This window comes from Aethina tumida, chromosome 5, assembly GCF_024364675.1.
Source record: "Aethina tumida isolate Nest 87 chromosome 5, icAetTumi1.1, whole genome shotgun sequence".
Lineage (NCBI taxonomy): Eukaryota > Metazoa > Arthropoda > Insecta > Coleoptera > Nitidulidae > Aethina > Aethina tumida.
Window position 1 is genome coordinate 12,833,308 of NC_065439.1, and position 14,075 is coordinate 12,847,382.

At 29.4% G+C, this 14,075-nt stretch overlaps 4 protein-coding genes across 10 annotated transcripts in view; 3 read left to right on the plus strand and 1 right to left on the minus strand.

The window, feature by feature from the left end:
- The window catches only part of LOC109599566 (somatostatin receptor type 2-like), a 226,400-nt gene that overhangs the window by 47,748 nt on the left and 164,577 nt on the right, over window positions 1-14,075 (minus strand). The gene's annotated exons all lie outside the window — the stretch shown is intronic.
- On the plus strand, window positions 154-14,038 carry LOC109599580 (uncharacterized). The gene is made up of 2 exons (XM_049967553.1): window positions 154-283; window positions 13,012-14,038. The coding sequence occupies exon 2, from the start codon at window positions 13,019-13,021 to the stop codon at window positions 13,922-13,924; it is 906 nt and encodes a 301-aa protein (XP_049823510.1). The 5' UTR covers window positions 154-283; window positions 13,012-13,018; the 3' UTR covers window positions 13,925-14,038.
- Window positions 4,044-11,716, plus strand: LOC109599585 (uncharacterized). 2 transcript variants are annotated; one of them, XM_049967552.1, is made up of 2 exons: window positions 4,044-4,276; window positions 10,537-11,716. In XM_049967552.1, exon 2 carries the CDS (start codon window positions 10,543-10,545, stop codon window positions 11,446-11,448), a length of 906 nt encoding a protein of 301 aa, XP_049823509.1. In that variant the 5' UTR covers window positions 4,044-4,276; window positions 10,537-10,542; the 3' UTR covers window positions 11,449-11,716. The 2 variants fall into 2 exon arrangements, with proteins under 2 accessions (XP_049823509.1, XP_019871156.2); XM_020015597.2 differs by lacking the exon at window positions 4,044-4,276 and adding an exon at window positions 4,304-4,437.
- LOC126264124 (uncharacterized) lies at window positions 4,346-10,487 on the plus strand. Its single transcript, XM_049967554.1, has 2 exons — window positions 4,346-4,352; window positions 9,071-10,487. Exon 2 carries the CDS (start codon window positions 9,074-9,076, stop codon window positions 9,959-9,961), a length of 888 nt encoding a protein of 295 aa, XP_049823511.1. The 5' UTR covers window positions 4,346-4,352; window positions 9,071-9,073; the 3' UTR covers window positions 9,962-10,487.

Consider the following 14,075-nt stretch of genomic DNA (forward strand, 5'->3'; position numbering starts at 1 on the left):
ACAAATCTAAACGGAAAAAACAACGTTAAATTTTGGTGCCAGGCCTGGATAAAGTGTGGCGGCGATAACCTTCAGCCGCATTGGAACACCAGATTTGTGAGCGCATGCATGAGACTTGTTTAGCGAGAATCCGACAGATATTTTGTTTATCAACGATTATTCACTCGGTTATTGGTTGTTGTTTGGTTGGCGAATCATGTGTCTGAAAAGTACGGACTAAGTCGCGTCGGTGTGCTAAACTTTGCCGGTTACAACGTTTCCCGATATAAACAAAAAAAAAACCCGGTAAGGATTTTATTCTAATTTTGGATTTTTGCTGATGTGACCTTTAATGGAACGTACGTACGTAAATTTGTGACCGTTGAAATATTAATTAGATCGCGCCGACGAATTAATTTGTTGCTGGCAGAATTTAATCAGGGGGTGTTTGTTTTTTTGTACGTGCCAACCAACATACGCATTACATATAATAATTGATTAAAATTATCTATTGATTGATTTAATTATGCGGGGAAATTAATAAAACATTCAATATTAATTAAAGCTTTGCACAATTAATTGCACCGAAGACAACCGTCAATTTGATGTCTAATTTTCGATTTAGGTTGTTTAAATTTTCAGTAAATAGTTGTGTTTATGAATTCATTAAAGGCAGTTCACGTTTAATGGAATCCTATAAAACGCAATTAAACGGTTGATTTGCATTAATTTGAAATTTATGAAATTTCCCGATATTTATTAATTAAAATTCATATTCACAATTATTCATTGGTTATTATTATTAATTTATTTACCGGGTAAACATTAGTAAAAATGGAAAAGCTGATATAAACATTGATTAAACCTAAATTTAGTGAATTATAATTATCACATTTCAAGAGAGGAAGCTTATGCAAGTGTATATTTATAATTCTCAATGTCAAATACAGAACAAAAATGAAACAAGTTACGGAAATTATCAAGTTCCTGTCACACATTAAAATTAATTTTTGAAATAATATTAATATTAATATAATAAAGATATTTTTTGCATTAATGTATGGGCAAATACTGTTTGTTAATAAAGAGCGGAAATCGTTTAAGGATAAATAAACGTCAAGGACTTATTTTTTTTAAATCGTAACGTTTACTGGCACGAAATAATGTCGATTACAGCCTTGGTTTATCACTCGGATATAGTAAATAAATTTGTTTTGAATATCAATTGCGTATTGTATGCAATTGGTATCACATTGTTTAAAAATTGATAAAAAAACGGTTGAATATGAATAATTATATGGTAAATAATATTAAGTACCGGAAAAAGTAATTTACGGTTTATCATTAAAGTTTATAATAATGTAGCTTTTTGTATAATAACTTATAGACACCATAATAACCAACATTATATGTCAACATTCCATAAGCAATTTTATGTCACATCAATAACTGAAGAAAAGATTAACTTCAGTTTTGTCCTCCTTTTTATTATTAAATTAAGTAAAAAATTGGACAATGACCAACATAAATAATAGTTACATGGAGAATATCTGGACAATATGGAGGACAAGGTAGAACTTTCCACTTAATATTTTGCAGCTTCCTTTGAGTCTCTAATCTTGCAAGTGCGACAAAGAAACTAAACGTCTTTTCATTTGGTTAAAAACATTTTGTGTATTTACTCAAAATTACTTGTTTTTCATGAATCAATTTATTAGCAATAATCCCTTGGAATGTCACCAGCAGTTACCATTATCAAAATACTTCTTGGGTTGATACTTTTCCACCAGGTTTACCAACTTCAATCCATTATCCATACTGGCGAGAGTTGTAACTAATCCATACGATCAATAAAAAGCTCATTTCCGTTGTGTTTAAGGAGAAAATTGGCAATTGTCAAACTCCTAATTTTATTATCCTGACATAATTTATGTGGAATCCATTTGTCCAACTTCTTGATGAAATTCAATGCTCTTGTAAGCAGTTAAATGGCAAGCCTATTTCCAAATATGTTGTACGAGAATTTTATACAATATATTGCTTAAGCAAATTAATTTCGTCGTTAGTACAGGTTGCAGAACGACCTTGTCGTTGCTCATCTTTAAAACATACATTGACACATTTTAAAAACGGTCTAGACCAAAATTGAGCAACTACTCATCTTACAACATCTTCCTCAAATACCATCTTGGTGTGACATACCTCTTCTGTTGATTTAAGTAGAAAAAAATAGTGTAGATAGAAAGAATATAAAAAACTTTCAAATAGTATGTACAGTTTAAATGTAAAAATGTTAAAATTATGCTAATAATTGACAAAAATTTAATTATTTTTTCTGGTACCTAATCGATTAAGAAGATTTAAATACTAAAATTAAAATTAATAATAAAGATTTAAAAAATGTTTGTGGAGAAATATAAGTAACACACAAGTGAAGGTAAAAAATTGTCATTAAATTGTACAAAAAAGAGTTAAGCATTCCTAAACTATAAAAAAACACTTTGTATTTTGTTGTTTCTAACAATAGAATGAAATTTCTATTTTGATGCAAACTTTATGTACATTTTTATAATTTTAAAATTATACAATAATAAACTCAATAAATAAAAGATTTTCAAAATTTATTTAAATAAAATGCTTTGGATGATAAAAATTGACACTAAAAAATAAGTCAAAAATTCTAAAAATGTAAAAATCCATTTTGTATTTTGTTGTTTCTAAATTTAGAATGAGAATTGTATTTAGGAAGCAAATTTTGCACACTAATAAAATTAACAAACAAGTGGAGGTAAAAAATTGTCATTAAATTGTACAAAAAAGAGTTAAACATTCCTAAACTACAAAAACACACTTTGTAATTTGTTGTTTCTAACATTAGAATGTAATTTGTATTTTGAAGTAAACTTTATGTACATTTTTATAATTTTAAAATTATACAATAATAAACTTAATAAATAATAAGATTTTCAAAATTTATTTAAAGAAAAAACTTTGGATGATAAAAATTGACAATACAAAAATGAGTCAAAAATTCTAAAAATATAAAAATTCATTTTGTATTTTGTTTCTAAATTTAGAATGAGAATTGTATTTAGGAAGCAAATTATGAACACTTTTATAAAATTAACACACAAGATTTTTATAATTGTAAAATTATTCAATAATAAACTTAATAAATAAAAAGATTTTCAAAATTTATCTAAAGAAAAAACTTTGGATGAAAAAATACTATAAATATAAAAATTCATTTTGCATTTTGTTTATTCTATTCTATTTTGCACACTTTTGTATGACATTAAAATTCCATGACATCCAGCCTCTCAGTTAATAACAAATATAAATTGTTTTAAAATTAATAATACAATAAAATGTACAAAAATGAGTCAAAAATACTAAAAATAATAAAATAAAAATACAAAGTGATTTTGTTATTTCTGACTATAATGGAAATAGTATTTTGGAAGCAACTTTTGCACACTTTTGTATGACATAAAAATTCCATGACATCCAGCCTCTCAGTTAATAACAAATATAAATTGTTTTAAAATTAATACCTTTGCATTTTGTTGTTTTTAATTTTAGAATAAAAATTACATTTTATGCATATTTTTATGACTAAAATTAAAATTCTGCAACTCCGGCCACTTAATTATTTGTAAATAATTGCAGAATAATAAAGTACTAAACCGCAAATACTCATCAGCTTATGGATTTATCGATTTAATATTGTACCGCATTTAATTATTAACAAACTCAAGTTGTCAAGGACAGCTTTATTTGTTTTGTTTTCTCGGACTGGAATGGCGATCAAATATTTGTAATTTTAAGTAAATCTTGGCGCTTCGCTAAAATGAACGTCAACAAGAAGAAATTTAATACAGCCTCCCTTCAATTATCCACCCCCCATTCTATTTCTATTTTAATCTGCGTTTACGACAGTCATAACAATAAACAATGGAAAACCTCCAGGTAAACACCACCTTAAATATCAGGTACGAAAACAAATTTGAATGGCTGATTTCGGGTTCGGGTGCAGAATTGGCAAGTAAGTGTTGCGTATCTATCATTTTTCTAGCCTAGAATTTCCATGTCGCCGGAGTCGGCATTTTATTTTGTCCTTGTAGTTTCGCGAATTTTTCACTCAAGCTTTTGACCGACGAACCGTAAAACAAAAGGGTGGAGTATTCGCGTGCGTCACTCAAATGAAATTATTAAACACCCCAATTATCCTACACATTCGAGGCATTTTTCCGCGGCCTTGAGAATAGACGACTCGGTTTAGTATCGATGTCTCCAGGTTCGTTTACAGATTCATTGGTAGTAACCGGATAGGCTTGGACTTGGGGCAATCTGATACTACGTGGATTTTTGTTGTGAGTGCGTTTAAATTGGTGATGGTGATGGTTTACGGTTACTAATTGTGTACAGACGCTTGGTCACTCACGATTATTTTATAAGGTATGTTGGACTGAATATATTTACCTTTTTGCTTCCTTTACTAACGTGCTTTGGTGTGATTAATTTTTAGTTGTGCATGTTATGCTTTTAAATACCAGTCAAATTATGTATATAGACTTGTTGAACTAATAATTATGGGAAATAATTGTGCTACGATAAGACTGTAATTACTTGATACACTTTGGACGTTAATGTTTATTCCATGACTAACAGGAAATAACAAGTTAGTTTAGTTTTATTTATATTAGTCCAAATTACGCTAATTATATTTTCAATGGAAGCATTAAGTAGGTGTTAACATCACTTCCTAAATTCTGTCATTTTTTTTAAATTGTATCTGATCTTATTACAATTTTTTTAAGCGCTAAAAGCTGTAACAAATTCAAATTGTTATCACAATACTAATTTAAATATATTTTTTATCATTAAGTAAAAGTTTTTAATATAATTTTTTAAATGATTGAACACAATTATTTGTTATTAAGCTAATAATTTGTTTATTTATAAAATTAAAAGAATAAACGATAAAAAGCTTTATTACTGATATATATTTTTTAATGTTTAGGTGATTAATTTTGTTAGCAACATAAAATTTTATTAAAAATAAATATAGCGAATAATTGAACGAAATAAATTCATAAAATAAAACTGTTCATACCTGATTTTATTCATCAATATAAATTGCTTTATTTAATTATAAAATAAAGCTTAAAATAACTAAAAAATATGCGTTGATTTTAAATTTAATTGTGACATAAAAATATAGTAAATAATTTTGTCAATTAATTCATATCTGGCTTTCCTTTAAAATAATTTTAAAATAGCAACGAAATAATGACGATTATAATATTGGCTTATTATGATTATAATATCAATTTATTGCCGGATACAGAAAATAAATTTGTTTTGAATACCAATTTCAGAACAGTATAATATATCATATTATTAAATAACATCCGGAAAAAATGATAAGAAATGAATTTGAGTAACTTAAAGATAAAAACTATTAATAAAGTGTGCAAATCAAATAATAATGTCGATCACAATTTTATAACATAATATATAATAGTCACATAGAAAATATCTGGACTCAGTTTTGATATCCACATTAGAATTAAGTGTGATGACTATATTGGAATTGTACAATTCGTCACAAATAGACTGGCCTCTTGGTAGAGTTAATATGTGATATTTCACATACAGTTTACCATACCTCAATTTAGAATGAAGCTGTTTATTAAGTAAAAAATTGGAAAATGACCAAATTATATAATTATCACATGGAAAATACTGAATATTTTTGATCTCCACTTTCGAATTAAACTGTTTATTAAGTAAAAAATTGAGCAATGAAAAAAAAAAAATATTACGTTATATGGAGAACAGTTTGAAGTTTTAATGAAATAGTCTCATTTTTAAATTTTTCATAAATTGTTTAATTTGCCAGAAATATGTTAGATTGACCTTTTGACAGAGAGTTAGTATGTAAAATTTCACGTGCAGTTTACCATACATTGGTCATAACGTATCTTGAATTAAGGTTTTCTTAAGTATGTTCCACTAAGTTTACAAACTTCCATCCGTTTTCCAGACTGAAGATAATTCCCCTAGTCAACTTATTTTTTGTTGCATGTAACAATACGATCAATAAAAGACTTATTTGCGTTGCGTGCAAGAAAAGGATTAATTTGTCACATGCTTAATTTTGTTATACTCTATTAATGTTGATTCTATTTGCTTATTTTTTTGATAAAATTCATTAGAATAAGCTTCTATTTAATTATTGCTCATACCAGTTTAATGAATGGCCTGTTTCCAAATGTGTAAACGAGAATTTTGCACATGATACTGGTTAATTTCTTCGTTAGTACTTAATAGTTTATAAATAATTACAGAATAAATAATTTACGATTTTAACCTTTATCTTTAAAATAACATAATTTTTTTTATAATAACTTTTATTCAACAAAGTAATCATCATTATAATCAAGTAAAAAAATATTTTTTGTTTTTGCACCTGAAGAAAATCAATCAATCCTTTTTACAGATTGTAGAGAAATGCCATAGTCAACTTATTTTTTATTGTATATAACAATACGATTTGGGTTACATACAAGAAGAGAATTATTATTTGTCACATGCCCAATTTTGTTATTCTCATTGATGAAATTTATTGGAATAAGCCTCTATTTAATTGTTGCTCATAAAAGTTAAATATATGGCCTGTTTCCAAATATGTTGTAAGAGAATTTTGCACAAGACACTGCTTAATTTCTTCGTTAGTACTTAATAGTTTATAAACAATTTATGTTTTTAACCTTTGTCATTAAAATAACATAATTTTCTTTATAATAACTTTTATTCAACAAAGTAATCATCATTATAATCAAGTAAAAACATATTTTTTGTTTTTGCACCTGAAGAAAATCAATCAATCCTTTTTACAGATTGTAGAGAAATGCCATAGTCAACTTATTTTTTATTGTATATAACAATATGATTTGGGTTACATACAAGAAGAGAATTATCATTTGTCAAATGCCTAATTTTGTTATTCTCATTTAATTAATGTTGAGTCCATTTGTCCAACTTTTTATTTTATTTATTGGAGTAAGCCTCTATTTAATTATTGCTCATACCAGTTTAATGAATGACCTGTTTCCAAATATGTTGTACGAGAATTTTGCACAAGACACTGCTTAATTTCTTCGTTAGTACTGGTTTCCGAAATTCAGGAAATTCTGCAACATCCATCCTTAATTATTTATAAATAATTGCAGAATAAAAATTAATGTTTTTAACCTTTATATTTAACATAATTTCCTATATAATAACTTTTATTCAACAAAGTAATCATCATTTTAATCAAGTAAAAAGGAATATTTTTTGTTCTGAAGAAAATCAATTAATTCATTTTCCAGATTGGAGAAAATTGCCATAGTCCACTTATTTTTTTGTTCACTTAATTAATGTCGAGTCTATTGTGTGTCCAAGCTTTTGATAAAATTTTTGCAATAAGCCCCTTTAATTGTTGTTCATACCAGTCTAATGAATGGCCTGTTTTCAAATATGTTGTACAAGAATTTTGCACAAGATATTGCTTAATTTCTTCGTTAGTATGGATAATGTCAGAACTAGATACTTACTGGGATTATTCCGCTTCTGTGGGAGTCTTTGAGTGTGGATTTAATCCTTTGCAATGACTGATTTAGTAGTATTATTTTGTTTTGTGATCTGGTTTGATTTTAGTATTAATGTGAAAGTATTGTACAAAACTTTTAGTGAAATAGTGTTTATAAACAGTATGTAAGTTACCCTGTTTTGTGATATTTAGGATTATCAAAGGCTGTTCCTAAATTTAAGAGTTTATTACTCAGTATTACAGTTTAAAACTGTAGGAAAGAAATTTAAATTAATTTAAGTATTGTAAATAATATATAATAATTTTGCACAAGACACTGCTTAATTTCTTCGTTAGTACTGGTTTCCGAAATTCAGGAAATTCTGCAACATTCTCCTTAATTATTTATAAATAATTGCAGAATAAAAATTAATGTTTTTAACCTTTATATTTAACATAATTTCCTATATAATAACTTTTATTCAACAAAGTAATCATCATTTTAATCAAGTAAAAAGAAATATTTTTTGTTCTGAAGAAAATCAATAAATCAATTAATTCATTTTCCAGATTGGAGAAAATTGCCATAGTCCACTTATTTTTTTGTTCACTTAATTAATGTCGAGTCTATTGTGTGTTCAAGCTTTTGATAAAATTTTTGCAATAAGCCTCTTTAATTGTTGTTCATACCAGTCTAATGAATGGCCTGTTTTCAAATATGTTGTACAAGAATTTTGCACAAGATATTGCTTAATTTCTTCGTTAGTACTGGTTTCAGAACGACCTTGAAGTTGTTAATCTTCTCTGTATTTATTGTCATAAGTCGTGTGACTTGCAGTACGATGCACTACGATGCATTAGGTTGTTTTTTGAAGTAAATTTGCATGAATAATTGCATTTGAATACATTATTTTTTACACCAAAAATGTTTTAAATAAACAACATAAAAATTATTCATTTCAAAATATGCACGAATATAAATATAATATATAAATTGTCAAATTATTAGAAATCAAAATAAACAAAAAATTAAAAAATAATGAATTTGAGTATTACCTAAATTATTAAATATGTTTTTTAATAATAATAATTAGATTATTAAATTTTTTGTGTTTCCATATTTGGTGCCAAGATTCACGAAAACAATAATTTTCTAAATAAACAACAGTTCACACACCTTGAAACGTGCAGACTGTTCTATTAGTATGTTAATCGGACAGAAAAAATTAATTAACATCCCCATTAAACATTCAAATGTATTCCATAAAAAAATCTCGATTTTTATCAAATTAATCGACTCGTTGAGGTAATAGTAGTCCCAGTAATAAACATCGAGGCATGAACTACAAGTGTGTCGCAAATTAAATTATTTTGCGCGTTTGGCAACATTTTGCGGTGAACTGCTCACACAACCATGTCCAGGTAAAAAAGAACGGGTCGTTTACGCAAAACACAAAACAAATTTAATTTCCATCACGACCACCTTGAACTGAGTAACGAATTTTGTTCTAGATAATGGAGGTGATGAACGCAACCCTAAACTACACGGGCGAGTACATGCCCGAAGACACGGTAATGGTGCGCGTCAATCTCACCATCTTGTTCGTATGTTCGATCTTCTCGCTGGTGGCCAACGGCCTAATAGCCCTCATCATCTCCAACTTCCGGAGGCTGCGCAAAAAGAAATCCAACGTGATCATCCTCAATTGGGCGATCGTGGACGCGTTGTTTCTGATCATCGAGCCCAGCACTTTGCGATTGGGGTTGGATCTGAACGATACGGGGGTGCCGGAGGAGCTGTTTTGTATTATCGAGGAAATTGAAAACGGGTTGATGCTTCTCATTCTGTTCTTTGTCACTTTGTTGACCTTTTATTGGTACTATCAGAAGTACAACCAGGCAAAATTGGAGAGCTTGGAGAAAAACCTGACCAAGTTGATTCTGGGGCTGTACGTCGGAACGGCCTTGATATGCGTCTTGTTCATGGAAAGTTGCGTTTCGAAGAGAATTATGGCGGGCATTTCTGGTGCCTCTTTGTTTCTAATCATACTGGGTTTTATTGTTTTCATGCTGGTTGTCAACACCATTCACGAGATCAAAAAACGGATTTACCCACAAGTCCAATCAGGAATCAACGTTAACTATGTTTTAACCAATGTTTTTCTATTATCCAACGTACCTCTGTTGATCTCTGTGGTAGTTATAGTAGTGTTCGAATCGTCCGACATTCTTGTATTCATATTCGAGCTGGTGAGCACCTGCAATTCGATTTACAATTTTATCGTCCTGTATAAAATGGACGGAGACTTTAATTTGTTTGCCAAGCATGTGCTGAAATGCAAGACCGACGATTACCCGGAGGAATTCGAACCGGAAATGGATAATGTCAGAACTAGATACTGACTGGGATTATTCCGCTCCTGTGGGAGTCTTTGAGTGTGGATTTAATCCTTTGCAATGACTGATATAGTAGTATTATTTTGTTTTGTGATCTGGTTTGATTTTAGTATTAATGTGAAAGTATTGTACAAAACTTTTAGTGAAATAGTGTTTATAAACAGTATGTAAGTTACCCTGTTTTGTGATATTTAGGATTATCAAAGGCTGTTCCTAAATTTAAGAGTTTATTACTCAGTATTACAGTTTAAAACTGTAGGAAAGAAATTTAAATTAATTTAAGTATTGTAAATAATATATAATAAAATAGTATTTACTACATAAGAACACTTAGTACTTTTCCCCTTAGATTTCCATAATTAATACCAAAGTATTTTTACTTATTGTACTATTTTTAAGGCTTGTAATAACTGGTAATGAATGAACCCATAACATTTAAAAACAGCAGAAATTTGTTTATGTATTTATGAGATGAGATGTTAATATAATAAAGTAATGAGAATAATTTTCTCGTTTAATTTTAAATACTTCGCATATTTGTTTTACTTACTTAGCTTACCATACAAGATTTTTTTTTGCAGATCACCATGGTACCTGAAACATCCGAAGCGCCAACAAAGACTGAGTACCGGGAGAACTCTAATTGGCACTGGACATTATTTTTTGATATTTATTTCGTTCTCTCGTTTATTTGTTTGGTGACTGATTGCGTGCTCATCACAGTCATAGCCAAATACAGAAGGTTGCGCAATCGAAAATCCAACATGCTCATCCTTCACTGGACAATTTGTGACATGACGTTCCAGGCACTACATCCAGTGATCTTTCGTCTGGCTTCTAAAAGCAACGTCCAATCCTGGTACCACGTAATGGTTTGCGTCATGGAGGAGTTTTGCTACATGTTGTTGATAGTTCAAGTGCTGTTCGTTGTTTTGCTCACGTTCTATTGGTACTACGAAATTCACGATCCCACTAAGTTAGTTAAATTTAACAGCTACATGACTCATTGGATCATATTCGTGTATTGTTTTGGTCTGTTTTTGCTGGGCATCCACATAGGGAATTGTGCGACACATTTTTTCACCGGGCATATGGGTATTATGTTTTCAATTCTAGGATTTTTGGTTTATTTTTTGTTTACGCTTATCATGAATACGGTTAGTTTGGTTAAACGGAAATTGAACAGGAGCACATCTAACCCATTTGGTAATATTAATTTTATTTTGAGCAACTTTTTCTTTTTCTGTAAGTTTTCTGTGTTGGTGGCAACTCTTGTTTCTTCCATATTTCAATTCCATTCTATAGGTGTTATGCTTGCGGTATTGTTTGCAGTTTCCAATTCCATATTTAACTTAAACATTCTGTATATATATGATGACGATTATAAAATTTTCCTTACAAATATTCTTACCTGGAAGTGTGCCCGGTATAATGATGAATTTGTTAATGAACCAGTAACTTTTGCAAATAGAGATGGCGAATCTCGTATTTAATATGTATTAAATATATGTTACTATACATATATGACTTATATTCTATAGACTGATTAATGTACCTTTTGTTTATTTTTATACTTTTTTATTATTAACAATAAAATATTTTAAACTTGAACATAATGTTTGATTTACACAATATTAAATAAGACAAATATATTCTCCATAATTTTCCATAAGTATTTTACGTTTACGAATAAAATAAATTAATAATAATAATTTCGAATGTTTATTCCAGAACATAAAAAAACAGTACAAGAATTTTTCATTGCAGATCATCATGATAACTGAACATACAACACCAATAGAGGATGAGTACCAAGACCAAAAGCTCATCGAATGGTACTGGATATTAAGTTTGGATCTTTACTTCCTTCTCTCCTTGATCTGTTTGGTTGCTGATTTCGTGCTCATCACCGCCATAGCCAAATACAGAAGGCTGCGTAACAGAAAATCCAACATACTCATCCTCCATTGGTTCATTTGTGATGCAACATTTCAAGCACTACATCCTGTTATCTTTCGACTATCATTTCAAAGCACCTTTCAACACTGGTACCACGAAATTGTTTGCATCATGGAGGAGTTTTGCTACACATTATTGCTGATTGAAGTACTATTCGTTGTTCTGCTTACATTTTACTGGTACTACGACATTCACGATCCCACTAAGCTTGTTAAAATTAACAACCACATGATTTTTTGGATTATATTCGTGTATTGTTTCGGGCTGTTTTTGATGGGCATTCACATCTGGGTTTGCCTGAAAAATCTTTTCTTTGGGACCATAAGTATGTTGTTTTCAGTTCTGGGATTTATGGTTTACTTTTTGTTTACGGTTGTCATTAATATTGTTAGTGCGATTAGACGGAAATTGAATAGGAGCACTTCAAGACCACTTGGTAATGTTAATTTTATATTGACTAACTTTTTCTTTATCTGTAAGTTTTCTGTGTTGATAGTAACTCTCGTTAGTTCCATTTTTCGAATTCATTTCATTGGTATTATGGTTGCGTTTTTCTTCGCAGTTTCCAACTCCATATTTAATTTAATCATTCTATATTTCCGCGATGAAGATTATAAGGTGTTCCTTAAAAATATTTTTACTTTGAAGTGTGGCAGGTACAATGACGAATTTGTTGATGAACCGATTAGATTTGCAAATGGAGATGTCGAATCTCGCAGTTAATATAATTTAGTTATGTATCAGAATGAATACATTTTTTATATTTTATAGACTGATTAATGTATAATTTGTTTATTTTTGCACTTGTTTATTTTATTATAGACAATAAAATATTTTAAACTTGAAAACAATGTTTTATTTTGATAAACAGTTCAACTTTATTTACAACTGTAAAACCTTATTTAAACTAAAATTGTTTGTCTAACCAATTATTTTACTTCCCTACAGTGTTTTCATAATCAATGACAAAGTACTTTTTCTTTGTGAATACAATAAATTAATAAGAATAATTTTTGAATTTTATTTTGAACACAACATAGATTATTCGAATGTTTATTCCATTTCATAGCCAAACAATACAAGAATCTTTAATTACAGATCATCATGGTATCCGAAACATCTGATGACAGAACAAACGATATGTCGGAAGAACACTTTAGTTGGGACTGGATATTATTTATGGATTTTTACTTCATCCTCTCCTTGATCTGTTTGGCAGCTGATTTCGTGATCATAATTGCCATAGTCAAATACAGAAGACTGCGGAACAGAAAATCCAACATACTTATCCTCCATTGGACCATTTGTGATGCAACGTTCCAGGGATTACATCCTGTGATCTTTCGACTATCACTTCAAGGCACCTTTCAACACTGGTACCACGAAATTGTTTGCATCTTGGAGGAGTTTTGCTACACGATGCTGATGATTGAAGTACTATTCGTTATTCTGCTCACGTTTTACTGGTATTATGAGATACACGACCCCATAAAACTTGTTAAACTTGGCAACCACCTAACGTTTTCTGTCGTATTTGTATATTGTTTCGGCTTGTTTTCGATGGGCATCCACATCTGGGCTTGTGTAGCACACTCTTTCTTTGGGCCGACCAGTATGATCATTTCAGTTTTAGGATTTTTTGCTTATTTTCTGTTTACGGTTATCATTAATATTGTCAGTGCAATTAGACGGAAATTGAACAGGAGCACTTCTAGGCCACTTAGTAACGTTAATTTTATTTTGAGTAACTTCTTCTTTATCTGTAAGTTTTCTGTGTTGGTGGTATGTCTTGTTTCTTCCTTATTTGTGTTCCATTTCATTGGAATTATGGCTGCGTTTTTATTCGCAGTTTCCAATTCCATATTTAACTTAATCATTCTGTATTTCCGCGATGAAGATTATAAGGTATTCCTTAAAAATATTTTTACTTTGAAGTGCGGTAGATACAATGACGAATTTGTTGATGAGCCAATAAGATATGCAAATGGAGATGTCGAATCCCGTAGTTAATATGACTTAATTATGTATGCTCATATTTTTATATTTTGTGTACTGATTTATGTATATTTTGTTTGTTTTTATACTTTTCTTGTTTTATTATTGACAATAAAATATTTTACACTTGAATAGAATGTTTTATTTTGATGAACATTTAAACTGG

Excerpts from the sequence above, each read along its gene's own strand:
- LOC126264124 (XM_049967554.1), top strand. The coding sequence starts at position 9,074 with ATGGAGGTGATGAACGCAACCCTAAACTACACGGGCGAGTACATGCCC.
- LOC109599585 (XM_049967552.1), top strand. The coding sequence starts at position 10,543 with ATGGTACCTGAAACATCCGAAGCGCCAACAAAGACTGAGTACCGGGAG.
- LOC109599580 (XM_049967553.1), top strand. The coding sequence starts at position 13,019 with ATGGTATCCGAAACATCTGATGACAGAACAAACGATATGTCGGAAGAA.